At 36.6% G+C, this 27687-nt stretch overlaps 1 protein-coding gene across 1 annotated transcript in view; it reads left to right on the forward strand.

Annotated features, from left to right (window-relative positions):
* The first annotated feature begins 1221 nt into the window (after nucleotides 1–1221).
* Nucleotides 1222–27687, forward strand: part of Ido2 (indoleamine 2,3-dioxygenase 2) — a 50736-nt gene continuing 24270 nt past the window's right edge. Inside the window, exons 1-3 of the mRNA XM_026414251.2 lie at nucleotides 1222–1388; nucleotides 13454–13549; nucleotides 25794–25913. Coding sequence (XP_026270036.2) covers nucleotides 1290–1388; nucleotides 13454–13549; nucleotides 25794–25913 — 315 coding nt within the window. The 5' untranslated portion in view covers nucleotides 1222–1289. The remainder of the gene's footprint in view (nucleotides 1389–13453; nucleotides 13550–25793; nucleotides 25914–27687) is intronic.

Consider the following 27687-nt stretch of genomic DNA (forward strand, 5'->3'; position numbering starts at 1 on the left):
CTTGGATCTGTTAGACGAGCTATCACAACAATTCTTTATATATCCCTATATTTATTTCAGGGAAAGGGATGAAGGAGAGATATGTATAGATGAATTAACTTTCAAATAAATTACATTTAAAAAAATTCAGGGTCCATGAGTGAAAGGCAAGACTTCAGAATCTCCCCAGTGCAGGTTTAGGTCCTGATAGTCATTATGGTGGGTTCCACATTAAAGACAATTGGCACAGATGACAGCCTGGCAGTCTGATTAGTGAAAGGAGCAATGTTCTGGTATTACCTCATCCTGATAATAATTACCAGCGCAATACTGGACAGTGCAATTCACATGTGCATGCTTCAGCTTACTAATCTATAAAATAAAACTCAGTACCTATTTTTACATTAAAACCACTTATCTTGAGGCTGGGGTTATGGCTCAGTGGTAGAGCACTCGCCTCACATGTGCAAGGGCCTGGGTTCGATCCTCAGCACCACATATAAATAAACAAAATAATGCTATAAAAAACCCCACTTATCTTAATGATAGGTTCTCAAAAGTTATTTGACAAAAGGAGAGGATTGAGTACAATCACTACGTGTCAATTAAAAATGAAAATATTTTTTAAAATAGTAGGTGGTTGAATCAATAGATCTGTTCAGGTTAAATTCAAGTTCATTGGTATCCATTGCTTTATTTGTTATACTCATTCGTTATCCAAGTATAATTTCTTAAAATAAGTTGAAACAAGCATGATATTAGAATTCGCTGTTTTAAAACTCATCTGAGCTTCTACTCTGCTGTTGGAATCCTCCCCATTCTGCTCACCATCCACTGCTGACCACCGAAATAACACTGAATCTAACTTCTACTTTTAATAGTTGCTGCTTTTGGAGAATAATTATGACCCAGTCGTCACCACAAACCAGATTCCCGTCAGTGTACATATTTCATCAGGTGCAACCAAAAGTCTATTTTATTTCCCCTTTTCCAAGGTTGAACATATATGGTTCTGTTTTAAACCAATCTTCTCGTATTGCGTGTGTGAGAATGGGAAGAAGGGATTTTCTTCTAGCAGTGGGTTGTTTGCCTGTTGGTTTTAATCAGCAGTTTTTAATTGTTTACTTATCCTTGTCAGAAAGCAAGTTCAGGGCACTCTGGAATTCAACCTGAGGGCAAGGTTCTCTTCTGTTGCTGAGACATCACACAACCAAATATAGTTTTGAAGCTCCCTTAACCTCAGTCTGTGCTATATATGGACCAATTGTTTCTTCAGTGGCAGCTTCACTGAAGATACTTCAAGTACAAATATGGAGCCTCAAACAGAAAATTTGAAGACAGCGTGGCAGGTGTCTTTGGGAAGCTATTACATTTCTGAGGAGTATGGCTTTCTACTTCCAAATCCTCTGGTAAGCATGGAGTCTTGGATGAGGTTAGAGGAGGTGTCCTGAGATTCTGGTTTACTTGTGTTTTAAACTTATGTCATCATTAAGAGAGAAACAATGTAATTTCTAAGTCACTAAACCTGAGAAAGATACTACAAATATCATAGAGTGTATTTACTGACTAGAGAAGTGACAGCTATAGCTGAGGATAGTTTAAATCAAATGCTTTGGTGCTGGTTTCTCTTAATAGATTGTCATCGATGCCAGGAAAATCTTAAGAAAATCTGTAGTTAGCAAGAAGAACTCTGAATATTGGTAGAGGATGAATTACATGGACATATATAGAGCCCTGGGAAGGTAGCATGGTGCTTCTGTGGTGCATTCCATTCCTACGCAGCTCTGGGACACCACTGATAGCCTATTATGTGAATTAGTTTATCTTTTTTGATAGTGGAAGGAAAAGAGAACAAGAGGAACATTAGGTGCTTTCAGAGCTGATTAAAGCGGTTAGATGGTATCAGGGATTTCTGAGAAGGAAATTTGAAAACAAACAGTATTTTTTCTTTCAGTGTGCTTAGCAATCCAAACCATAGTGTAATTCTGTCTTATCAACCAGCTTATCAATACTGGTTTTCTCCTTAAATATGACCAGAGACATAGACTACTAAAACAGTATTGGTCCCAGGAAACTATCTGGTACAAAACCCCTCTTTTTACCCCTCTGGCTAGTTGAAGTCCAGAGGGGGTGACATAGCCAAAGTCACATTTCTGGAAAAAGCAAAACTGATACTCAGGGCACTTGATATCTTTGTTCTATTACACTATAAAAAAAGGGTAGGGTCATTCAGTTAAAAAATACAGGGATGATTATGTTGCAATCACTGTAACAATTTATTGAACAAACAACCTGCCCCAGCCTAATTTGCCACTTTTTAAGACTAAGGAATTGTCTGGAATTCAAAGAGCTTTTATCAAATACCTATTCTGATGTTTGCTGATGTTTGTTTGCTTCTGAGTGTTACTGGAAGCATTTAAATGAAGATAAGAATTAAATGCTCTGTACAGCATCAAGTCACAGACCTACAAGTACTTGGCATTGGCAGTACAGGGTGTTTTAGATGGATAGGTTTGCAGTCTGGAGTACTGGATTGTGTTCTCTGATGCTTCCACTAGAATCACCAACTTTCTTTATGCTAAATGAATTCCTGTGAAGCAGGACTCTCAGTTGTAAGCTACGAAAGTCCTGGAAAAATCTGAAGGAGTCAGTCACTATATCTTGTTCTTACTAATTCTTATGACTTGGGTGACTTACAAATATCACCTGACCCTCAGTTTTCACATGGATGGAGATCTGCTGCATGGATATAAGTACAATGTGAAGATTTAGTGTAAGAACTAGAAACCAGTTCTCCTGATCCTTAGATCAGTGCTTGTAACAACTCCATTCCGTGTGAATAACTATAGTCAAGGATGCTCCCATCCTACCTAGTCTAAAAGGAAGGAAAGATAATTAGCCAACATGATCTTGTCGAGGTTAAATATTAAAAAAAAATGAGCTCAGGAAAAATATTACGAAGCTGGTAAACACTGGGTGGAGCCACAATTGTAGAGTTCCTCTCTTTGTTGTTTCCTTTTTTTTTTTTCTTAAATAAATATTGGAGCCAGATGAGAAACAATAACAACATCAAGTTCTCATGACATTCTGAGTCAGATAGAATTGTGGTGTGGTTTGGTTGATGGATAACCCTTGGAAATTTCCATTCCTGAGCTCACGTAAAAAAATTCCCTGGTCTTTACTGTCAGAGTCATACTTCCCAGATCTCTTAAAGTGTAATTCTTTGTTTCACTTTTAATTTTCTTTCATTCGGGCTGAGATTTCAAGCATCTCCTTTTCTGGGAAGAGATAGAGGAAGGAAATTTTCTTGAGAATCTACCCCAAGTTGCCCCACAGATCAGGAGACTCCGTCCCCAGCATCACCAGGGCAACAGTGTTGCAACCCATCACAAACCAGGAATCAGCGGTCAACACCTCTAGTCAAGAGCACAACTCTGCCTTGCTTTCCTTCCATGTAAGGGCAAGTGTTAGGAGGGGTGTTTCTCCATGTCAGTTGGCCTCAAAGGGGTTCATCTGGCATCTCTTCCAGGTGGACTTTGGGTTTGGTACTCTAGATGCTTATTTGAAAGTTTCTCTAAAGAACTTAATGTATAGGAAAATATTTGGCTTTGGGGGAGAAGGCTGACTTGGTTTTAAATATTCTAACCTGCTGTTTTCTATAAATTCTCAAACATTTCCAAGTTCCAAAATTTCAGGCTGGACAACTGATAGATATAAATCAACCACAGAAATCCTTTGCCAGATCATGTTTCCTGAGTGTGTGTGTGTGTGTGTGTGTGTGTGTGTGTGTGTGTTGGGGGGGACTATTTCCTTTAGACAAAGAACATTGGAAACTTAGCTTCCCAGGAATGGAGGGATCAAGAAAGATGACAGCTGGAGACTAGATTGGAGCAGAACTTGAATACTGCGTTCTGGAATTTGTATTTAATATATCTGGTGAATAACATGTACAGATGGCATTTCAACAGTTTCCTCAAACAATGTTAAGGGTGGGGTAGTTAAAAAAACAATGGTTCCAGGGCTGTACTGCAAAATTACTTAGGGTGTTTAAAAAGATCTCAGTGCCAGAGATTGATATAATTAAGAATCTATCGCCTATTTGACCTTACTACTCAAATACCAGCTTAAGTGGAGGACAATGGGAGACCACCACAGTGGTCCAGGTGAAAGATAGAGGGCTACACCTATGAGGTCAACTTGGAAATAAAAGTGTCTTGGCTAGGAGAAACACTGCAAAAAGAGCTTGAAAGCAGTTTAAAAATCAGGGAAAAGAGACATTTTACATGAACAACTTGGGCAGAAGAAAAGGACTGGTATAAGTAGCCATAAGGATGCTGGGTACTTTGTTTTTAATTATGATTGATCAATCTTTCAGGAAAAATGAATACATGCATGTTCTCTTGTAGAAACACAAAACACTTGATAGAAGCTGTGGACTCCAGCTAGTTAGAACAAAGTGTAGAAAATTATTTGCCACAATAGGCTCTAGCTTCCAGATAAGGAATACCTGGCAAGAGCTCAGACATTTCCCTAAAAAAATGATAGCACCATTGGTAGTTTCTGGGGCACCTCTGATTAGGCTGAATGGGGATTGGAGACAATAATGGTACCATAGTAGACACAGAGACAAAAATATCATATTTAATATGCAATAGTTAATATGCAAGTTTAAGAATATGTTTGGGGCTGGAGGAGAAAGTAATGGATGAAATCTAGATTTTGTGCCAATATTAAGAGAAAAGTGGATAGAGACAAAGGGGAAACAGATAGGCATGAGGAAGTGGGAGCAAGGACAGACAATCCCCTACAACTGAAATGTTAAATACTGAAGCAACTTAAAATGTTTTCACCTAGGTGGATAAAGAAACCTGAGACCACATGAGGAGGGGTGGATAGGCTGATGGAGCCTAAGGATGGGAAAATATGTGCCCAGTACTTTCAGCCAACATGAGGCTCAGGGAGTGTTTTGGGTTCCTGGGTCAACCCAAACAAATGACCACAGCCTGGTGACCCAAAGCAGCAGAAATTTCTTTTCTCAGAATGCTGGAGAACAGAAGTCTGAAGTGAAGGTGTAGACAGGCACATACTTCCTCCAGAGACTCCAGGGGAGAATATTTCCTTTTTTAGTTTAATTCTTTCATACATGACAATAGTGGAATACATTACATTCATAATTATCCATTCACAGCACAATTTTTCATAACTGTATATAAAGTATGTTCATGGCAAATTATTCCACTATGCATGAGCTCTCTTATTGATTTTTTTTTTTTTTGCATCACAATTCTTAATTTTCCTTGCCTCTTTCAGGTTCTGAGGGCTTCAGATATTTCCTGGCTTCAGGTTGCAGAACTCCCAATCTTTGCCCCCATCTTATAGGTCCTTCTCCGTGTCTGAATCTTTCCTCTCTGGTGTCTTCTCTTATAAAGACACTTAGTCTCTGGATTTAAAACCCATCCTAATCCAGGATGATCTCATCTCCAAATATTCTTTTCCAAATTATTCTATAATTCATTTCCAATGAACCTGTATTTTTGTAAGTGAGGTGTAGAGACAGGTACCATTCAACCCACTACAGGAAGTGGGAAGAAAAGATGAAAGGTGAGAGGGATAGAGCAACCTGAGCAATTAATTTAAATATTATAATATTTAATGAATTTAAATATTATCTTGTTCAAAGATTTCCAAACCTGAATTTATAGGTATTAAAAGGGGAAAGAGAATGAAAATTGAGAAAGAAAAACATAAAATGGTCTATGAAAGGCTGAGGGTGTATCTCTGAGTATTAGAATGTTGTCTAGCACCCATGAGGCCTTGATCCTTTGAAAAATAATAATAATAACAAATTAAAGAAAAATAAATCAAATGGTGAGGAAACACAGGGATAAACAGTGACTTGGTTAGTGTTGTTAATTCAAGGAATAAGTTTGAGTTCATACTTTCTTCATAAAATACATCAAATGCCTTCATATCTTTATCTGCACTCTGATATATTTTTATATATCAGTACAGATTCCAAGATCTCTGGACTACAGACCATCTTGGTGAACCATTTTAAATTACATTTTTTTATTTCCTCCATGCTTATTGTTCATTGAGGATTCCTACTTCTAGACAAAATTTTCAACTTTCATAATTTCCAAAATGGGGAACCCAACTGAAATTTTTGAAGGTATTGCAAAACTTATTCATGCTATTCTTTTTCTTATTTGCTGCCATATACTTTTTGTAATAGATAAAAAAAAAAAATTGAAGAAAGTTCTTACTTTGTACTTGGCTCTGTGTAGGGAAGTAAACTTTGCCTACCTCTTGCTTTCATCTATTCTTCACAGTAATCTTCACCATTTAGAAATATTCCATTTGATAATGGACTCAACTCTACCTCTGAGATCAGTCTCGTAGCTGACCAACTTTCCCCATTTCCACCCGAGTCCAATCTGCCATCCACATGTCCCCTAGACAATCTCCTCCCATCTTGTTTCTTTATTTCTACTCTTGCCCAGTATTCTGTGTATAACAGTCAATGTGAGTTTTGAAAATGAAGATGAACCATGGCACTTTGCTATTTGAAAGTCTCCAATTGTTTTTAGAACAGAATCCTACAAGGACCCCCATGTTGCTTGCCTATTTCTTCCTGAGGATATCTTACCTTCTTTCCCTCCACTTTACTACAATGCCATATCAGCCTCTTTTCATTACCAAACATTCCTGTTGAGATATGCCTGGTTTATTTTTAATCAAGTTTTTTATTTTATTTTTGACCCTCCTCATGCTATTTTCTTAACAAAAGTTTTAGTTAACCCAACCAAGTGATAATCTAACAGTGTATTGCTTATGTAAAACACATTCTTAAAAATCTGTTTTCCTTGTGGGCGCAGTGATGCACAGCTGTAATCCCAGTGGCTTGGGAAGTTGATGCAAGAGGATCTTGAGTTCAAGGCCAGCCTCAGCAAAAGTGAGGCTTTAAGCAACTCAGCAAGACCCTGTCTCTAAATAAAATACAAAATAGTACTGGAGATGTGGCTCAGTGGTTAAGTGCCCCTGAGTTTAAGCCTGGGAGGAAAAAAAAAATTGTTCTCCTTTTGAATATAAATGTGTTAAGAAAAATTTTCCAAAATAAAGCAAAAGGATTGTTGAATATTCTTTCACTCTCATCCTGAAGCATGATCTAACAGATCACTCTAGGATTACTAATCATCTGTGGGTTGTCCCACTGACCAGGGCCCAATATCTGAAGTTATCTGCTAATTGTATATTTCTGAGTTGCAATTTCTGTTGAGTAGAAATTACAACTCTGATAATTATGATCACAATACCCTGTAGGTTATTAACAGATTATGTGTTTAATCTGCAAATTTATTTCAACACTATTTTCTCACAACTCCATAAACCTCAGTTTTTCAAGTACTGCTTGAACCCACTTATCATCCTGCAGATATTAGCACTAATGAGCTAACTATATTTTGAAACGTGTTCTGTATGTGTGTGAGTCGCTTTTTAAACTTTTTGAAAAGTACAATTTGGGAAAAAACCCTAGAAAAACAAATATGAAGCAGGAAATTTTTTATAAAGAAAGAAAAGTTGAAGATTTTATTATTCCTGCTCATCCCATTTCTGGGGTTTATGATTTGGGGAATGAGGGAAGAAAAGCCTTTAAACCTTTTTCAAAAAAAAATTTTAAGTCAAATCGGTTTCTTTTTTCTTTTTTTAACATTTATTTTTTAGTGGTAGTTGGACACAATACCTTTATTTTATTTACTTATACGTGGTGCTGAGGATCGAACCCAAGGCCTCGCATGTGCTAGGTGAGCGCTCTACTGCTGAGCCACAACTGATTGAGCCCCGTTTGCTCTGAAGAGGATTGGAGAGTACACTGAATTTTGAGTTGCAAGAGGTTTGGTCTGGCCCCTAACCAGATGTGAAAACTGGAGACTGTTATCTAATCTCTCTGGGCTTTAACCCCCTTGATTTCAAAATGAAATAATGAAAAACTATGTGCTAAATATATATAACATGAATGCAGATGGATTAAAGACTTAACTATCAACAATAAAACTAGAAATATTTTTAAAAGAAATGAGTTTGGGAATGAGATAAACTTTCTAAATATGATTTAAAATTTCCAAGAATGAATAAAATATTGGTTTATTTGACTAGTCTGTTAGGCATAATTATTTCAAGCACTCACATAAAATTAGAAAAGTACAATGACCAAAGCATTCTACCACTGAGCTATATCCCCAGCCTTGCTGTGAAATTTGTAAACCACATGCTAAAGATGCATGAACTGACACCAAAAGGGATGTTGCTTAGTGAAACATTCATCTGTTGGTCTTGTGTCTTAAGCTGTAGGAACAACTGAAAAGGTATAGCTGAACTTAAAATAGAATGTTAGTAAATTGACAACGGTCCATGTGATATTCACAACATGTATGGAAAACCACATGAGAAACTTTCAAGTCATCACTGCTAGATGGAAAAATGGGAATTAGGAAACTTTTATATACTACTTCATAGGCTTCATGCTTTTTTAATGTCCTGTCATAGACATTGATTACATTTTTTAATCATCTTGCCTAAGAGAAGTGTATTTCTTGAAGGATTTTCTTAATTAGTTTAGTAAATACTAAAATAAATATAGATATTTAATCCAAATAATCCTAGGCAAAAAATAAAAGCTAGGTGCAGTGGTGCATGCCTGTAAACCCAGTTGCTCTGGAGCAGAGATGGGAAGATCGAAAGGAAAAGATTAAATAAAATCCATAATTTTCAGAGTAGTAAGTATAAGATATTAGACATGTCCAGGCTACAAATTGACTAGAAGCTTGACCTAGGATTTATTATAGGTTCTGAGGGACAGTGGATTTCTAACAAGAGATAAGTGGGTAACTTGTAGATCTCTGCCTCTCCAAGTCTATAGTTTTCTAAAGTGCTCTGGATTCTCAGAGTAAGTTCAGTCTTATTTACAAAGTTAATATGTAATATGAACCAGTTATGCACCCTGGTTTTCACTCCAATGTGCTAAGAAATTAAATGCGTAAAAAGTGGGCTCCTTCAGGCTCCAGATCTTCTCCTCTTACCACCTCAAGGCTGGATGTTCCTGGCTCTTCTCTCCTTCTTCCCTTCCTCCTTGGCCTTCTGTCTTTAATTACTCCCCTCTCTTGTCAGTAGTAGAATCTGAACCAGTTCTGTTATTTTTAGAGGAATAGCACTCTCAAGCACAAATCCCGTCTTTGCTACCATCTCCCCTGAAAAAGGTCATTTACTTTTTCTCTATTTTCTTACTTCCTTAACATATCAGCATTTGAATCCTGCTTCCATGACCCTCACCTTTATTTCTACACCACATATATACAAAAACTAGTATATTTTAGTGACTTCCTTGTTTTGTTCTCTAAAGAGTCTAATCTTACTTTAATTTTCCATCAATGCTTTTGACCTTCTGATGATTGTCCACTTGTGTGAAATCCTCTGATGTCCTGACTTCTGTGTGGTCATTCTCTTCTGGCTCACTGAATCTCTAGAACTTTTTTTTTAAAAAATCTGAATCAATGGATTCAACTTCTCTACCTGCCATGTGAATATTACCTAGTGTGGTAATCTAGGCTTACTTCTCCTTTTAATTTGCAAAATCTTCAGGAAGACTTTACACTTTTGTGGTTTTTAACCACGACATGGGGGTTTTCCTGCAGTTATATTCTGCTATGACCTTTCTACAGAACTCTGAACTTCTCGGTACAGTTATACTTTTAGATTCCACAGATATTTTAAGCTAAGTAAATTCACTATTATTATGCCCACTCTTTGATTTCCACTTGAATTTCTATTTCAATTTGTGTTTCTACCCATTCATGTAACCTCCAAATTCATAAAAATGGAAGTCATTTTTATTTTTGTTGTTGTTTGAACCCAGAGATAACTACACTCATTTGTACAGGCTATATGCTGAAAAAGGATGCCAGATAATTTGGCTAGATCACTGATTGGCAAGCTTTTTTCGAAGATCCAACTAATCTTGAAGCTGTGAATACCATATGCAGTTATCCTACTCTGCTGCTGTAATGCAGAAGCAGACAGAGATGAAATGTACACAAGAAAATGTGTCTGAAAGTAGAACCTCCCATAAAAATCGATTCATAAAAAGAGATGAGTTTGTCATCCCTTTGGATTAGAGTTGGGTACAGTAAATTCTACATGGGGCTACTGGGTAAACCAAGGACAATAGGAACGGTACTATTTGGACTAGGGATCTTCTTGACTGAAGTCTCTACTCCAAAATGTATTCATGACATCATTTTAATATTATTTTCCAAATATATCTTGGATACATGCTCTTTCCTTTTCAAATTCGCTGCCCTTATCTAAGTGTAATCATGGAAGAATATTTCAAGGTCTTCCTAATCTGACCGCTTACGGTAAAATCCTACAAATAAAATCACCTTTCTAAAATTCAAATCAGAATACAACAATTACTAATTGGGTATTATGTAAAATTGTGGATGTGTAACCGACACATGTGATTCTGCAATCTGCATTTGGGGTAAAATTGGGAGTTCAAAATCCACTTCAATCTAATGTATGAAATATGATATGTCAAGAGCTTGTAATGTTGTGAACAACCAATAAAAAAATAAAAATAAAAAAAATAAAAAATAAATAAAATTCAAATCACACTGAGGTAGGATAGAAGAAATAGAAAAATTAATGGAAAGGATATATAAAGAAAAAAAAAAGAAAATTGTAATTCAGAAGTTTTACATACTGTTTTAGGCCTGTCACTCCCTAAACCAGTCTCTCTGGCAAGCTGTGACTTCCGAATTCCTGGGAAATCTGCAACCTGTGCACTGTTCATTAACCACCCAAGAGATAAAGCGGAGAGAGATGATATTTTGAGAAACTCATAGTTCAGAGGCCTTTTTTTTATTTTTAGATATACATGACAGTAGAATATATTTTGATACTATGCATACATGGAGTATAACTTATTCTAATCAAGATCCCATTCTTTTGGTTGTACATAATGTGGAGTTTCACTGATGGTATATTCATATATGAACATAAGAAAGTTATGTCCAATTCATTCTACTGTCTTTCCTAGTCTTATCCCTCTCTCTCCCCATCATTCCTCTTTGTTTAATCCACTGAACTTCTATTCTTCCCCTCTCTACCCCTGGTTGTGTGCTAGCATCTGCATATTAGAGAGAACATTTGACTTTTAATCTGGGGGAATTGGCTTATTTCACTTACTATGATAATCTCCAGGTCCATCCATTTACCAGCAAAAGTCATAAAGTCATTCTTTTCTATGGCTTAGTAATATTTCACTGTGTATATATCTCTCATATTTTCTTTATCCATTAGCTTAGCTATTATTAGAATATTAGAATTGAGCTGCTATAAATATTGATGAGGCTATTAGAATTGAGCTTCTATAAATATTGATGTGACTATGTCACTGTGGTATGCTAATTTTATGTTCTTTGCGTATATTCTGAGGAGTGGGAAAACTGGGTCAAATAGTGGTTCCATTCCAAATTTTCTAAGGAATTTCCATACAGCTTTCAAGAATGGTTGCACCAATTTATAGTCCCACCAGCAATGTATAAGTGAACCTTTTCCTCCCACATCCTCACCAACATTTATTGTGGCTTGTATTCTTGATGATTGCCATTCTGATGGAATCTCAGTGTACTTTTTACATTGCATTTTTCTAATTGCTAGAGATGGTGAACATTTTTTTTGTCTATTTGTTTACCATTCGTATTTCTTCTTCTGTGAAGTGTCTGTCCATTTCTATTGTCCATTTCTTGATTAGGTTATTTGTGTGTGTGTGTGTGTGTGTGTGTGTGTGTGTGTGTTTGTGTGTGTGTTTTAAGTTCTTTCTATAATTCTGGAGATTAATGCTCTATCTGAGGTGTGGATGGCAAAGATTTTCTCCCATATTTCTCTCATATTTTCTCTTAATTGTTTCCTTTGCTGTGAGGAATGTTTTTACTTTGATATCATTCCATTTATTGATCTTTGATTTTACTTCTTGAGCTTTAGGAGTCTTGTTAAAGAAGATGGTTTATGAGCCAACGTGATGGAGAATTGGGTCTATATATTCTTCTAGTTGGTGTCATGTCTCTGGTCTAATGCCTAGGCCTTTGGTCCACTTTGAATTTTGCACAGGGTGAGAGACAGGTGTTTAAATTAATTTCGCTACATATAGATTTCTCATTTTCTCAACACCATTTATTGAGCAGGCTATGTTTTCTACAATGTATGTTTATAGCACCTTTGTCTAGTATTAGATAATAGTACTTATATGGGTTTGTCTCTGTATTTCTTTTCAGTTCCATTGATCTTCGTGTCTGTTTTGGTGCCAATGCCATTCTGTTTTTGTTACTATCGTTCTGTAGTGTAGTTTAAGGTTTGGGATTGTGATGCCTTCTGCTTTACTTTTCTCACCAAGGATTATCTTGGCTGTTCTGCAATTCAGGGACTTTGTAGCACTATTGTTTGGTCAGATAATGAAGAACATTATCCTCAGGATCCTGAAACCCATCAGATCATTTCCACATACATTTCCATACCCACCCTGCACCAAGTTTACTAGAAAAGAAAAGCTGGGAACCTCAAAAATGCACCTTTCACTCTTGAGATGACCAGAATTCTCCCTTGAGTCTGTATTCCTTGCTTTACCCCAAAAGATGTCTCTTTCTGAAGATTGTCCCCTTTCTCCCTTGAATGTGTACCTAATTTCCTAAATAAACCTTTGCCTGTACCTCTGACTTCCACATGCTGAAATTCTTTTCCATCCCATAAGCCAAGGTTGAGTTGCCCCTTCTCTCTAGGAACTCCTTGGACCTTTCTCTGGAGACATCTCATCTCTCATGACAAGACTGTATCCAACTCTTACATAAAGGGGAAACTCTCCATCTGTGTAAAGCACATTTTATCTAAATTTCTAGACTCATCTTCTAGTAATCTTTTCTCTTGAGCTTTGCAATCTAGCAACATTGATTAATTTGGAGTCCCAAGAAGCTTATGTTTGTTTATCTGCTATCCCATCTACCTTTACTACTTTACTTCCTACAAATTTCCACCTGGAAGAGCCAGCCACCTTCAGACTCCAACACTGGGTTCAACTTTCACATTTCTATGAACATTTTCTTTTAATTCTCCACAACAGCTGACAAAATTAACCAGTTCCACTTCTTTGCAAATCTGTAAGCTTACACACACATTAGTAATTGAACATATTATACTTCATTGGATCCATCTGATTACATTTTTTTCTCCATTACTAGACTATACAAGGACAAGAATTATAGTTTAGTCATCTAGGTTTCTTCAGTGTTTAGCACAAGGCTTAAAAGAAAATTCTCACTTTGTTGAACTGAATTGACTTGAATTCTCCTAAAGATTGAAATATGAAAGTAATTACTCCAGGGAACTCTAAAATATTGAGATTTTTTTATTTTAAATGCAGAGAGAACTTCCAGATCATTACAGGCCTTGGATGGAAATTGCCAGAAAGCTTCCTCACTTGATTGAAAGTCACCAGCTTCGAGCTCATGTCAACAAGGTATTTACTTTTCTTTTTCATCTCTTTATCCCCTTCTTACCATCTTGCTTCCATCTTCATACCACTTTTATATTTCAGTCTTGTGGAAGTGAGACAGTTGAAGTGAGAGAGTTGCCCCGGAGAATGGTCATTGCCATTGTCATGGTATATTACCATGACAATATAAATATCCCATCCTTCCTAAAAAATAGGGTGACTCCTTCCTGATCATGACTTTCCCTAAAGCTTCCAGAACCCATACAGACAATACTCGGAATGTAGTAAACACCAACCGAATGTTTGTTAAAGAAGAATCTGGCTGGGAGTTGAATTCAAGTTCATGAAAAATGTGTGACTCGGAGAGGATAGGTGTGGACATCCTCAGAGGCCTCATTCCAAGTCACATGATAAGTGCTCTGCTGCCTCTGAGTGAATCTGTGCTGATTTTATCTTGGGTCTCACAGAATACTTGAATACAAAAATTTCTGAATTCTAAAATCAGGATTAGCCTTGGATGATGCAGAAATAATTGTCTGCAAATATCACATAAGTATTTACATAGAGTTATGTATACGATGAGTAATATGTGACAAAATTAACCTTTTTTTTTCTCAAGAGTATGTAAGGAACCAAGAAAATTCCAAGGAAAACCAAAATGACCTCACAAGGAATAATAAGAGGGTATAATAGGAAAGCCATAGACTTCCAGAAATACCTGGATTTAATCTTGGTTCTATCACTCAGGTAGCACATGGACCTAGTGAAAATTTATTGACTTCGAAAATTTACTTCCTTCTTAAAGAAAATGGGAGAAATTCTAGTCTCATAGTATTGCTGTGATAACTAAGTGGTTTTGAAGGGGACTTCCAGGGCTTGATATATCTTTGATATTTCCTTCTCTTCTTCTCCATCCATCATAATCGTGCTACATGATTTCAGAGGCACAAGAAAGATTTTTCTACTCTTCAGAACTCTATTTCCTGATGGAATCATATTTCGTATCTGTAATTACACACTCATTTAAAAATACTCCTTGAGGTTCAACTGTAATGCACCAATAAAATGTAGAAAAATAAAGAAATAAAAATATTCCTTGAATGTCTGTTCTGTGAAAAGCACAAGATTAGAAACATATAATAAGAGATTGTCTTCAATGTCTGTGAAGATATTAAAAGTAAACCTTGAAAATTCTTTGCCATTTGTGTAAAAAGTTTCATGGGCATGACCAAAGAAATACAGAAAGAAGAAAGAAGAAAAAAAAAATAAAATATCTCTAAGGGCAGGAAAAGAGAGGAGATTATAGGTGATGGAACAAAAACTTTAAGGAGTTTTAAATCACATTAAGTAAATCATGGGTCAGAAAAGTAGAGAAACAAGCATGGGGTAACCCTGGACAGTTGGAAGGAGGGAAGAATGGAATTCATTTTGTGAAGTATGTAATCTCTTGTACCAGACTTCCCTAAAGTTTTATTTGATTAACCCAACATTAATAAAGGGAAGGGGTCTGGGGATGTGGCTCAAGCGGTAGTGCGCTTGCCGGGCATGCGCGGGGCGTGAGTTTGATCCTCGGCATCACATAAAAATAAAATAAAGATGTTGTGCCCACTGAAATGTTCCCGTAAAACTTTGTAAATGGTCTTGTAGAAAGAGCATCTTTGCAGATGGAATGAATTTAAGAGTTCATACTGGAATTCCATACTCTCTAAACCCGATATTACTGGAGTCCATATAAGAAGAGGGAAAATTGGACCCAGAGACAAAAGGATGCAGGGGAATCCATCAAGAGAAGACGGTGCAGTGCTGCATGCCTGTCATCCCAGCAGTTTGGGAGGCTGGAAAAGGAGGATCAAAAGTTCTAAGCCAACCTCAGTAATTTAGCGAGTCTCTAAGCAACTTAGCAAGACCCTGTCTCAAAAAGAGACAGAGAGAGAGAGAGAGAGAGAGAGAGAGAGAGAGAGAGAGAGAAAGAGAGACAGAGAGAGAGACAGAGAGAGAGACAGAGAGAGAGAAGATTAACACAGATACGGGAGAGATGCAGCAATCTAAAATATACTGAGGATTATGGGCAGTCACGAGAAGTTAGGAGAAACACACGGGAAGTCTCCTTCTAAGACTCCAGAACAAATCAACCCTGTTGATATCTTAATTTCAAACTTTTATCTTCCTTAACTGTGAGAGAGTAACTATTGTTTTAAGCACTCGTTTTGCTGTAATTTGTCAGGGTAGCTGTAGGAAACTAAGACAACCTTCTTAACCTCTCTCTCTATTTCTTTTTACTTATAAAATGTCCAACAACACAAAACCACTCAGAAAAGACTTCAATACCACAGGCTGAAGGCTGAGACTTAATCAGTTGGAAATCATTTCCAAGGAGATAATATGATCATTTCTAAAACCTCATATGGAGATGTGGATGAAAATACCTGTCCTCTGAAATCTCTTACTTGGTACAGATTACAATATAATAAGTGAGTATAAGTGTGAGGTCCTTGAAAGGCAGAAAGAATACAGGATTATAAAGGTCACTGTTCTCAAAAGAAGAGGTGGTACCAAGAGGAGGTGGATGGTGAGAGCAGCTGAGGACTTGAACCCCCTCCACCCCCCATCTAATGGCCCTCCCTCTTGCAGCCCATCTCTCTCTAGACATATGATAGCAAAATTCTAGATACCAAAGAGCAGATCCTATACCTTTTTTTTGGAGAAGAAAACAGATTGCCTACACAGGGAAGAAAGTCAAATTGAGATGAGCCTTCATCAGATCATCTTGATGTGAGAAGCAATACTTCTCTAAATGTTAAGACAAAATAGAAGAATCAAGAATTCCATGTCTAGCCAAACTATACATTTTCTGTAATAAAGTTATATCCCAATAATAGAAAAAAAACATGATGAATAAAGAAGTTTTCATAAGGGGCAAAAAAAAAAACGTGAGTATAAGATTCTGATCTTACAGTACACCAAGTCAACTTAGAAAGGCCCAATAGACTTACTTGTATTCTAAAACAAAGCTTGTTTATTAGCTGAGTCTCATCCTCCCACATTTCCTAAGACGATATGTTCACATGGAGTTATACAAGAAAATCAGTAGTATAATGCAAATACAATAAGGGAAGCTTTATTAGTTTTTAATCTTGATAAAACTGACCTTCTCTTGTGAACATAAATAGATAAACCAAAAGTTATCGAACAATGTAGAAATCATCAGTAATAGAAAGCGACAGTTGCCTACAGGACGTGCAGAGCCAATGGCTTCCAAAAAATAACCAAAGATGAGATTGATATTTTAAAAATTCTAATTAGTGTGTAGTATATTGTCTTCACTATTAATTGAAGGTTGATATGTAAAAGGAACTATCAGAAAGCAAAGAAATATACAAAATGCTCACATCCAATAAATTCAGTGAAATATTGACTTTTAAAAAAATGAGGTTTAGGAATTCCCCTGAAATTTTTTATAAAGCATATAGCAAGAATCAAAGAAACAGAAACTATCAGAAACATGAGCATATATACATATGTGGACAAAAAAGAAATGTAAATGATCTAAACTGTTATGTAATAGAATATTACATGGGATTACATTACAGATTATTATGGGTATGGGAAAAACAGAACTTCCAACATTTCAGATCTTATGAAATATTTGAGTTTTTATATAAGAAAAAAATATGAGAGGTTGAGTGAGAGATACTTATAAATACCCTGGTGAACTTTCAAATTTTTTTGCCTAATAAGAAAATTCTTCAACTTCTTAAGGAAAAATAAAAATGAAAGTAATTTAGTTTTAGAGAAACCATATAGAAATATTTATCTATAACATCACATATTAAAATGTAATTGAATACTTATTTTGCTAAAATTAATATATATATATATATATACACACACACACACACACACATATTCAGCCATACCAAATGCTGGAGAGGGCTACAGTGACTCCGTATGCCAAAGGAAAGAAGATCCAGGGAAGAAAGTGGTCCAGGGCCCTAACATTGTGAAGGAGCAAGAGACCAAGAAGGTGGTAAATCCTCTTTGAGAAAAGTCTTCAGATTTGGGGCATGGCATGGTACACTCAGCCCCAAAGGGACCTTGCCTGCAGGTTAATAGTGCCTTCTGCAATTAAACACTTCATCTACCCAGGTTTGAATTGCCAAAAGCTACCCACAATCAAACTGGACTTTTAAGTATAGACCAGGTAAGAGACAAGGCAAGAAAAGAAGCCAGAATTGTTGACCCTAGCTATAAAGAAAACTGTTGGCAAAGAAGTTATCTCTACTTAGATACCACCTGTCCTTTATATATGATGTCATCACCTTGTGGAGATTAAGAAGTCTCAGCTTCTGGTGATTGCACATGAAGTAGGTCCTGTCAGAATGGTTTTCTTCTTTTCTGCCTGATAGTATAAAATGGGAGTTCCCTACTGAATCAACCAATGGAAGAGCCAGATTGGGGCATCTAGCCCACAGAAGATCAGGAATATGTACAACACTGTCACCATAAGGCTATTTAACTAGACGGCAAGTGTGCTCTGCCTAAACTAGTGGAAGCTATCAGGACCAATTACAATGACACATGATGACCTTCATGGTTACTGGGGAGGCAACACATTGGGTCAAAACTGTGTGGCTTGTGTTCCAAGCTGGAAAAGGCAAAGTCTAAAGAACTCATCACTAAACTGGACTAACTATATACTGTTGAGTTTTCTGTACATAAAAATAATTTTTAAACGTCCGTATGTAACAATATTTCATTCATTGTTGATGAGAATGCAAATTTCAAAGCCACTTTGAAAGATAGCTTCACAAATTCTTGTAAAGTTCAATAGACTTAGCATACAAATCAGCAATAGTATTCCTAAGTATGTATCCATTGAAATTGAAATTTTATATTCACAGGAAAGCTGTATGTGAAACTTCATTCATAATTACCTAAAAAGACTTTGAAGCAACCAACATATCCCTAACAGAAGAGTGGATAAACTGAGTTAAAGCCTTTCTATGTAGTGAAATATATGGCCAAATACTATTTAGTGATAAAAATAAATGAACTATTGATTTGTGCAGCAGCATGAATGAACATTAAATATACTCAACTAAATGAAAGTTGTCAGACCCTGAAAGTACATATTGTATGATTCCCTTCTTTACATTCTAGAAAAGCCAAAACTATAAGCACAAAATCAAGGGTTACTAGGGTTTGGTGAGGACAGAGTACTTGACTCCAACAGGGATGCACACGGGGACTTTTAGGATGACGAAATTCTTTGTTCTTCATGGTACTCAGTAGTGGGCACATGACACTCCACAGTGAGCAACTCATGGAATTGTACAACATAAAGAATGGACATTCACATGTGTAAAATTTTAAAAAGTAAACCAGAATATTGGGAGGTCCCAGGATGCAATGCACACTGTGATGAATGAATCTAACTGGACTACAGATTTAGGGCAGAATCTCAATAAAGAGGGAGGGAGAAATGAGAGCTGTCCTAAATTACCTTGGAAAATAATATTCGACTAATATTATTAGCAAGGCTAAAGAAAAAATGAACTATACACAATCCGTACTCTAGGGGATAATCTGTTTTTCATTAGGTACAGTCTAAACTTGCTTTACTTGTACTTGGGTTGAGCAAATAAGTATTTGGATTATGGATGATATTTCCCTGTGAGAGAGGAAAGTTACAGATTAACAAGAAGAGAGGGAAGCTAGAAATAATTTGTGGTACTGGAATAGAGTTGGAGACATCAGTATAAAGTTATGTTCAGCTTAATATATATGTACAGACGTGTGTGTGTATCTTTATGAACATATATGGGTAGGTGGATACATACACATCAATAAATTGATACTAAGCCAGGTGTATTGGCTAATGCCTGTAATGCTAGTGGCTCAGGAGGCTGAGGCAGGAGGTGAGTACAAAGCCAGCCTCGGCAAAAGCCAAGCATTAATCAACTCACTGAGACTCAAAATGCAAAATAGGGCTGGGGATGTGAACAGTGGTCCGGTGCCCCTGAATTCAATCCTCAGTACCCCCAAAATAAATCAGTAAATAGATAATAAGTATATAATATTATAAGTATGTGTACACACACACACACACACACACACACTTTTCCTAGCTCTGTCCACTGAGAGGATGTGAAAGTAGGGATGATGAAATTTTTTGTTCTACATAGTACCAGGAGCAATGAACAAACCCATTACTCAGAGAAATACTCTTTTACTCTTTTTGACAAAAAGAACCAGGGCTCCCTGATTATGCACCTGGGTCAGAGAAAATACAAGAGCACCCTAGAACATCTTTCCAGAGAGTAAGGCACTGCTCAAAAAGAATTGTTATGGAAAAATCAAGTGAAACTAAGGAGCCAAACTTAAAGAGCTGCCAATGGCCAGGCTGGAACAATTTGAGCATGTAAATAACTAGTATTCACTTTCATTGTAACTCAAAATTAGTGTATACACACACATATATGTATATATATGTATATATACATATATATATATATATATATATACTGATATATCTTAAAAAGATAATTTACAGGTCTGGGGGTGTGGCTCAGTGGTGGAGCACTTATCTGGCACGCATGAGGCACTGGGTTCCATCCTCAGCACCGCATAAAAATAACTAAATAAAACAAAGGTATTGTGTCCTTCTACAACAACAACAATGATGACGACTACAATTTTACAAAATATAATTTAGGAATATTTATAAAGTTTGAAGAAAAAAGTGTCTTTAGTGTATTGATCATCTGTGAGGACAAAAGATAACAAGTAATCACTCAAATCAAGAAGTAAGAAAGTGTACCAGCCATTCAAGCATTTGTTCCAATCAAAAAAATTACAAACCGATATAAAGGAATTAGAGAGGAAAATATGAGTATTTCAGAAACATTGCTAAATGAAATTTTAAAATGTTATGACTGATTCTAAACAATCATTGATAACATAACTATAAAGGAATTTCTATAACAATGTGTGCAGGCATGTGTGTGTATATATGCATCCTTGTAACCAGGCTATGTTAATATGAAAAAGCTAAAATTTCAAAATTCTTTCTAACAAAATTCAAGACATAGTCATGTGAGAGTTGTGTAAGTTTATACTACATTTATGTCCATTTGCTATTCTGTATTATGAAGCAAATCAACCATAAATAATGTATATTTAACAGGAAAATAAAACAATTTGCCTTGCCAGTTGTTATGACATACTTTACTATTCAAGAAATTGACATCAGACGGTATGGGGCAGCAGTAAACAGAAAGAACTAAAAATTTAATAGAAAACCTACATATAGATCCATGTATATATTGAAACATGATATGTGGCAGAGGTGAAATTATAGAGCAATATAGAATAGGGTACTTTCTTATAGCAGCATGGCCTATAGTCCATACATGCTGCATGCATAGAGCAAACTAAATTTCATCTCCTTTCACCACAAATAAAAATAAAATTCTTTCAAGATGTTTGAAGAACTTAAATGTAAAAGACAAAGGTAGTCAAATTTTAAGAAGGAAATATAGGGGATTTTTTTAAAGAATTCCCTAGCAAGATGTATAATTGGGATTTTTTTTTATAAACCCACTATCATTAAACAAGGCTAAAAGAAAACGAAAAAAAAAAACCCATAAACAATCATTTCTTAGTGCTTAGGCAGGAGTGTGCCCTGAGAGGTGAAAAAGTATAATTAATCATAGCAAAATATATGCAATAGTTCTGAAAGTGATTGAGGTGCAGCTGCAGGCTGTAAAGGCTGATGAATATCAAAACCACAGTGTTGAATAAGAAAAGTAAATCACAGCATACATTAAGTATGATGCTATTGTGTTAAGTTCATAATCATTCCAACTAAACAACACAAGGTAGAGTGGTCATATGCATTTTTACATGACCTATAAATAGCAAGGGAATAAAAAATTCACCAAATAGATGCTTTTGAGGGACAGGCAGGGTATTAGATAATACAATTAGGGCTCTGAAGGTTTGATCAAGCTTTGTTTCTTAAGTTGAGTGAAAGGTAAGTAAGTGCCTATATGTATTCATGAAGCTGTAAACAGATATCATATGCATTCAATTCATATGAATTCACAAATACTTCTAATAAGTAAACAGCTATGAGATGAACTTCAGAATGTTCATTGGAGAGACACTGTTCAAACAAATTGGCCTGAGTCAAGTTGTAGATTCTGAAGGAATGTTCATTATTTCTGAGAAGCTCCTCAACTGTTTTTGTTTGTTTTCTGTGATGCTGGGAATCCAACCCAGGGCCTCATGCATTCTAGGTTAGCACTTTGCCACTGAGCTACACTATCAGCCCAGGTTGTAGAGCATAACATATAATTTGAGGCCTGGGGATATAGCTAGGTGGTAGAGCCACAGGATGCCCTGACTTTGAGCCCCTGAATGGCAAAACCAGGACAAAACCAAAGGGAAAAACTCATACTTCTCTCTGCCAACCTGAGTCCAGAAACTGTCAAAATGTTATTTGAATTTCATCAAGGAAGATAAAGGTTCAATTGGTAGAGCACCTTTTTTTTCTTTTGTGATGGAAACCATAATTTATACTAATTAATAAACTTTTAGTATCTTCTTATAAGGGAAAAATAATTATGTGTTCATATTTCCAAAGTCATTAAAAATTCAGAACAAATTGGCTGAGGAATAAAATGCAATCAATATATTTCATTCATCTGTGAAAGAGGTATTAATAATGACCCTCTCATAATATCTTTTCAATGTGCCCAACTATAATATAAATAATGTTAAGGTAATGTTCAAAGTATTATTAAAAGAAAACAATAAACTTGGAGGAATTTATAGCATTTATATCAAATATTAAGATCCATATGGAAAATGTGTTCCACCACATCAATAAGATGAATAATCACTGGAAAATATGGACAAAGGAGATAGAAAGACATATTCAAGTTGATAATAAATATGAAAAAATGACCTCATCAACAAACCAAATATGCAAGTGAAAACAATGAATTAAGTGTCTTTATCTAGCAGGTTGCAATGAATTAAAATAAACAAGCAAACACATTAGCATAGTATTAGTCATGATCTAGAGGAACAAACACATGTTCAAGACAACTCTTTCTGGCAAACAATTTTAAAGTACCCATTAAAATCTTAAATTGCTTCAATCCAGAAACTCTTTTTTATGAGTTCATCTTGCAAAGATATATACTCAAAAGGGCAAAGATGAGTGCACAAATCTGTTTATTGCAACAATTGTAATAGCAAAATAAAAAGATAAAATATGCTAAAGTTCTATTAATAAATGGATCTGTTAAACAGAGGAAAACTGCAGCTATTAAATTTCAATGTATGTGTGTATACAATGTATATATGTATACATGTATATGCCTATATATACATATTTTTTGCCATATAGGTCACTGAAAACAAAAGTGTATAACAGCATATAATGTGGACTATATGATGTATAAAGAAGATTGAATTATTATTGAAAAGATAGATGTATATATAGAAGACATATTAAACTTTTAATGATTACATCCAAGAAGTAATATAGATACTAGCAGAAATTTCTGCTTATAAATTATGTATGTTTTTGAGATATATTGACCTGTAAATAGTATTTGATACTATTTACAGCAATGTTTTATTACTTTTGTAACTTAAAAATATGAATACTATTTTTAAAAGACAATGTTTTTCTCCAGAAGCCTAGTCAAGCTGGTGAGACCTGCCAAGAAAAAAGATTAATGCTAGCTCTTTTAATACTACAATGTCACCAGAAAAACAACATGTGACTAAAGAAGCAGTCATTGAGCTGAGAAAAATTCTGGTGAAATAAAAGATATTGAAACCAACTAATGGAAATGCTGATTCTTATGTTGTATTTAAAGTGGCTTCAATCCCACCTCCTTCCTATCAAAGGAGATTACAACAAATACTAAGAAAATCAGGAAATAAGCCAGTTCACTGTTGTGAGGTACAAAAGTGGAAATGTTTTAATATTAAATTAAGCTAAACTATTTAATCCAAGTATATACTTTCTATCTTACAATGAACCAAAAGTAGGAAATCAAGCTGATTGCCTTAAATGGAGGGAAACAGGTGTATGACTCAGTTTCTCTAATTCATCTTTGTGTATCACATATACACACACTTCCATACACAAATATATAAAATATTCTCCTATAAGTTTTTCTTCTTTCTTTTTTTTCTGTTTTAATCCCTTTAGTTGTTTTTAGGCAAGTGATTTATCACTGAGCTAAGGCCCCCAGCATTTTGTTGTTGTTGTTTTTGAGACAGGGTTTTATTAAGTTGGCCATGTACGCCTCAAACTTGCAATCTTCCTGCCTCAGTCTCCCCAGAAGTGGAGACTACAAACCTGCACCACCATGTCTGGCTTTTAGTTGGTTTATAACTGCATACTTGGAAGGTAAGGCCAGGGACTCTGGAATGCATGTGCATGAAGTTTCCTAAAAAGTGTCTCCAATCATGATGAGAATTTCTCATCTGAACCTTATTCCTTTACCTAAAGGCTGTCCCGTAGGTTAGCTGTGATTATTTCCACAGCTAAAATGTGGCTAGTAAAAATTAAGGAGCTACTAATGGATTTTGAAGGCTTTAAAAGAGCAACTGTAAAATATCTTGTTATTTTTATATTGATTACATATTGATAAATCTTTAATACAACCACTTGGTAAAATTGAAAACTCATTTTACTTGTCTCTTTTTTACTTTTTTTTTTTAATGTGTTTTGACATTTTTCAAACGAAACGTATGACTCACATATTCCCATTAGACAGTGTTGACATGGACAGTAGGACTGTAGTGGTCAGCAGACCTGACCCGGTCTTTCCTGGCCTTGTGACTTTGGGCAAATATTTTAACGTCTTTGAATCTCAGTTTTATCCTCTGGATTTGGGGGAAGACAGCATACCATCCTGCATGGGCAGTTTGGACACTTTAGTATGCGTATTATAAGAAATACCTTAAAAGTAACCTAAGGACTGTTACAATTTTTAGCTGGTGCCGGCTAAAATGCAGCATCTCAGCAGGGCCGGCAGGATCAGCTCCCCAGCCACAGCCCAGAGCTGCACTTGGTGTTTGCGATAGCGTTGGAGAATTCTAATCCGGCGATGAGAGACTGCCCCCTGGTGGACTGAGTAGGGATGCAGAGGAGGAGGCCTAGGCTCCAGAGCTACGGGCACCAACCTCTATGCTCTGCCCGCCTGGCAGTGCCTGGAGAGCTGAAAGATGCTGGAAACTTTCCCCTTCATCCCATTCTTGACCTTCCCGCCGGAAGAGAGTCACCAGCAAGATCTAGCTTGGGCTGTGTCTAGAGTAGGGGGAGCACAAAGTGGAGAGGAGAGCAGCTGGGATGTGCTCAGAAAGACAGTGCTCAGAGATTGCTGAGATCAGCCACATAGCCAGGGGAGCCCCAGGCAAAATTGAGAAATCGGTGATATTTGTTAGGTGCAGGGCTGTCACAGATACCTAATGTCTGGCTTGAACCCAGGGATCATTATGCAAGCGAGGCAGGCAACTCTACCAACTGAACTATGTCCCCAGCCCAGGGACAATGCTTTTAATAATGACACTACCTTTAAATATCTCATTGAGGCCATTGTTATCCCCATTTTGAGAAGGAAGAAATGGGCATGGGAAGGGAGCAGGTATGAAAAGACCTTGCCACCTTTATTGCTTGTGGTTTTCAAACAAAAGCTGAACCTCCATTTTCCCCAGCTCATTTACCTTTCTATGGGGATATAGTCAAATTCCTAACCCCATTGGCCCTCCTTTTATTCCAGGAGTCAATGGAGAGTGCCCTGCGTGGTGACCACCATGTGGGACTATTACAGGGTTAGATGATGTCAAGTAAACAGATGGCCTTGATAAAACAAGACTGTAAAAGTTGTCAAAAGTGACACCTAAGAAATAAATTATCTCAATCCTAGGAGCAATTTATTCTACAATACTCGAACCAAGAACCAAGCAGTAGCTTCAGCAATGGAGACCACAGTCTTTGGCACTATTGAGCGGATAATTTAGGGATTCAGGTGGGGGTAATTGGGTACTTCCTTAACAATACCATGTGGGTTACCTCCCATACTGAGTGTCCTAGGATCTGGGGATAAATAAATGGGCATGAAGGCTATCAGCTTCTTCATTGAAATCTAACAGGCTTCCTTACACCTTTCAAATCACAGGACCCTGTACCTATCTCCCACCCTCACAGCTGTTAATCTTTGGAATGTCTCTTGAACAGATGCCCCTCCTGAGCTGCCAGTTCCTAAAGGGTTACCGGGAACAACGCTTGGCCCACTTAGTCCTGAGCTCTATTACCATGGGATATGTCTGGCAGGAAGGAGAGGCACAGCCTAAAGAGGTAAGAGGCAGAGAGATGCCTGTCCTATCATCTGCCTGTTCCTCTGCACCTGGGATAAGCTCTCTGCTTGGTACTATACTTTTTAAAGTGTACTTTCTTATTTATTTTGTGGGATATCCGTTGAAGGAGAGGAAAAGAGACAATTTAAATAAAGAATTACTTTTTTTCCTGGTAGGAAGCTAATATTCTTTTAGACTGATAGTCATATTCCCTTTTATTAATTAGCCTTTGAGACTATTTTCTCTGGTTCTTTCCTCCATGAATGTGTAAAGAGCTGCATTTGAAGGCATCCTGAAAACGCATTGAAGACTTACAGCTGTCTTATACTCCTAAACCTATCTGTTGTTTTGGCTGCTTTTTTACAATCTCATAAATATATAGGGTTACACTATGTCAATTTTACAAACTGAGGAGCACAGAAGTTAAGTCCCTTGTCCAAAGTCAGAGAGCAAATTAGTAGAAAAGCCAGGACCAGAACCTGGCACTTCTGATTTCCCTCATGGAGACTTCTTTTCCTAGAGGGGCACGTTGACATTTATAACACTGATCTTTATGTAGTACTGCTCTTTAGGCTAATTATAAGCCTATCTCTTGATAATTTATCTGTTCTTTTCTGACATTTTGCATAAACTTTTAAAATCACAACATGTACTTTGGGACATAAATTCCTGGGCTCTACTACCCATCTTCTAAACTAATATTACTTTTCATTTCTTATAAAGATCCTTATTCCAGAAATCAAAAAGTGTTCCGTGTTCTAGAAAGCACAGTTAAGTGAACAGCCTGTGCCCAGTTTGTCTGCCTGATTGATTCCACCTCTTCTTCCTCCCCAAAGCACAGAAAGGAGCCCTGGGGACAAAGTCGAGAGCTGCTTCGGGGCTTTTATGATGTACATCTCATTTTGAAAAAGTTGTATGTCTGAAAAAATTGAAATCTGGGCACATGGACATGCCAATGAGGCTCCCTATGCTACCTTCTCCCTAAATCACTGTCTTAAAGTAGGGGGAGAAGTAGTCCAAGGGCAGGGGGAGGCAGTCTCCAGCCTATTGCTGTATCCATGTGGTTTCAAGCCATCGCACAGGGCTCCTCATTTCCAGACCCCAGACCTGGCCTTCGGTCATCTCTTACTGTTTTAAAATGTTCTTATTAATACATATTGATTGCATGAATTATTGGGGTTCATTTATATTTCCGTGCATTGTCAAATTCAACGTCCCATTTCCCACCCTCTTCAAAATACCCCTTTCAATCCATATTAATCACTATTCTGTTTTGAGTTCCAGTTTTTTTTTGGGGGGTAAAGTTTCCACATATAAGAATAGATGGCACTTGCTTTTCTGGCTAATTTCACTTAATATAATGTCCTCTGATTACATATATTTTGCTCTTATTAGAGGATTTCATTCTTTTTTTGGGGGGTGGTGGTACTAGGAATTGAACTCAGGGGCACTCAACTACTGAGCCCCAGTCCTATTTTGTATTTTATTTAGAGACAGGGTCTCACTGAGTTGCTTAGCGCCTCAATTTTGCTGAGGCTGGCTTTGAACTCATGATCCTCCTGTCTCAGCCTCCCCAGTTGCTGAGATTACAGGTGTGCACCACCACACTCAGCGACTTCATTCTTTTTTATGGCTAATCCACTATTTTGTATACATACCACATTTTCTTTATCCTTTTCAGAGGCACCTAGGCTGATTCCATACCTCAGCTGTTGTGAGTACAGCTGCCATGTGAAGATGACTCTTTTTTGTATGCTGGTTTCATCACCTTGGAA

This window comes from Urocitellus parryii, chromosome 14 (assembly GCF_045843805.1).
Source record: "Urocitellus parryii isolate mUroPar1 chromosome 14, mUroPar1.hap1, whole genome shotgun sequence".
Classification (NCBI taxonomy): Eukaryota; Metazoa; Chordata; class Mammalia; order Rodentia; family Sciuridae; genus Urocitellus; species Urocitellus parryii.